General features: G+C 36.7%; 1 protein-coding gene across 1 annotated transcript; it reads left to right on the forward strand.

Annotated features, from left to right (window-relative positions):
• The first annotated feature begins 281 nt into the window (after window positions 1-281).
• LOC110315271 (olfactory receptor 14J1-like) lies at window positions 282-1263 on the forward strand. The gene has a single exon (XM_021189361.1). The coding sequence runs from the start codon at window positions 300-302 to the stop codon at window positions 1236-1238; it is 939 nt and encodes a 312-aa protein (XP_021045020.1). The 5' UTR covers window positions 282-299; the 3' UTR covers window positions 1239-1263.
• The last annotated feature ends 1223 nt before the right edge of the window (window positions 1264-2486 follow it).

Below are 2486 nucleotides of genomic sequence, written 5' to 3' on the forward strand. Positions count from 1 at the left end.
GACTGTGGAATAGTGCTTCTTCATGGGGCAAACCAAACCACAATCCTTGAATGAACCCAGTGATGGCCCACATGTACATTCACCTGTAAGTACTGATTTATGACTGGATAGCTTGAAATCTATGGAGGTGTGAAAAATGTGTTCTCACTTAAGTTTCTCAACAAGTGTAGATCACTAAGCAAATAGAAAGCGTAACTATTGAAATAAATATTGATGAAAAAATAATGCCTCAGTTTCTTTCTACTGCATTTATTGTAATGTTTTATTTTCCAGCTGCTACCACAATTTCTATTTTCAAAATGATAGTGGAATATATAACCACAATGAGTGGATTTCTCCTTGTGGGATTCTCTGACAACCGTGAACTGCAGATCTTGCATGCTTTGCTCTTATTGGTGACATACCTATTGGGCTCAGCAGGGAACTTCATCATTATCACCATCACAACACTGGACCCACAGCTCCAGTCTCCAATGTATTACTTTCTGAAGCACCTTTCCATTCTGGACCTCTCATCCCTCTCTGTCACAGTTCCCCTGAATGTTGACAGTTCACTGTCAGAAAATGGATACATTTCATATGGACAGTGCATGCTGCAAATTGTTTTCTTCACAGGTTTTGCTTGGGGTGAGCTGACCATTCTCACAGTGATGTCATATGATCGTTATGTAGCTGTTTGCCTTCCACTCCACTATGAGGTCATCATGAGTCCCAGAGAGTGCACTTGGGCTGTGGCAGCTGTGTGGCTAAGTGGAGGTGTCTCAGGAACCATATACATAGCAAGTACATTCTCTATCAGATTCTGTGGGGACAGAATAATCCACCAATTCTTGTGTAATATTCCCCAGGTGCTCAAGCAGTCCTGCTCTAATGATCACCTTGTAGTAATAGGAACGATAAGCTTCATGACTGCAGTGGCCTTTGCCTGCTTCATTGGGATTGTCATCTCCTATGTCCACATATTCTCCACAGTTCTCAGGATGCCCTCTGCTGAAAGCAGGTCTAAGGTCTTCTCTACTTGCCTGCCACGCCTTTTTGTTGTCTCATTGTTTCTTTCTACAGGTTCATGCGCATATCTAAACCCAACCTCAGACTCTCCAACTGCTTTAGAGTTCTTAGTTTCTGTCTTTTACACAGTACTACCTCCAACACTCAACCCTGTTATTTATAGTTTGAGAAATGATGCCATAAAGAGTGTTATAAGGAAGTTACTGTTGAGTACAAAATTCACTGGTTAGAATCATTTTGCCCTGTTATTTACTGACTGTTAAATTATACACAAGAATATGATTCCTTCAATCTCTAGTGTTAATAAAGGGGAATGTTTTTTCTTAAAATAAACTACATTATATAACAATTGACTGAATGGATGTACATTGTCTTATTTCTCTACCTTTTCATATAAAAACTGATGATCCTTGAAATTAATTAAAATACTAAAATCCTTGTAATAAAAATCCACTACTTACCTCCTAATTCATCCACACACACTCTGTCTTTCTCAGTATGTTTCTTAACACTTTTGCAGAGACAATATTACAATAATAAGAAGAAGGAAAGTAATACTCTTAGCCCTATTTTACTCACCAAATCATAATAATTAAGTCAATCATTTAGTTTTATATCTATTAAGATACATATTGATATGAATATAAGTGATATCACTAGGTAAACTTGCAAGGTCAGTTACAGTTTTACTGAACTAAAGTTTTCAATTCATATTAAATTTTATCTGTATATATTCACCCCCTTTTGCCTCTATAAATATATTCTATAGTATTACAAGTAATAATAAAAATTCAAGTTTTGTTTTCATAATTTTAAAGAATATGTTTATTAATTAGAGTTTTCTGGGAGCTTCTAAGGCTATCCTGTGTTGAAAGGGGACACAGAGTCAGGCTCATGTGCAGTTTTAAAGAGTGTTGTTCTCCAGATGTTCTAGCTCTCTATGTTAAATGTTTGTTGACAGCTTCCAAAAGTCTTAAAAACTTTCTAGCTCTTTCTGAGTGTTAAAAGCCACTGGCTTAGGTGATTAACACCTGTAGCCTAAGAGTAGGGGAAGAGGTAATGGATTAATTGTTAAAGACTTTTCCCTTTTATCCAAATTCCTCTTACTTGTCAGGCTAGGGGGAAGTTTGGAGCAGTAAACTGTTGAACCAGGAGAAAATAATCACACTTCCACAAGGAAAAAAAAAACTTTTACCCAAGCAATTATGGATTAAACTCACATAAATTCATATACAGATTCATGCATACAAATTTGTTAAATATCCATTCTGGGCCCAGCTTACATGCATCCTCATAATTGCATACTTACACATACATCCAAACTNATGCATTTGCAGCAACAGACCAACCATCAATACAGAAAGAACTAACTCATTCTGGGTGAACAGTGAACTCCAGGCATTATTGCATNGAGAAAAGCCAAAGTTTCTACCCTTTTAATGCTAAAGGAATTAAACCCAAGTCTGTAAGAAGAAAGC

The sequence above is a fragment of the Mus pahari genome, unplaced genomic scaffold (genome assembly GCF_900095145.1).
Source record: "Mus pahari unplaced genomic scaffold, PAHARI_EIJ_v1.1 scaffold_15058_1, whole genome shotgun sequence".
Taxonomy (NCBI): Eukaryota; Metazoa; Chordata; class Mammalia; order Rodentia; family Muridae; genus Mus; species Mus pahari.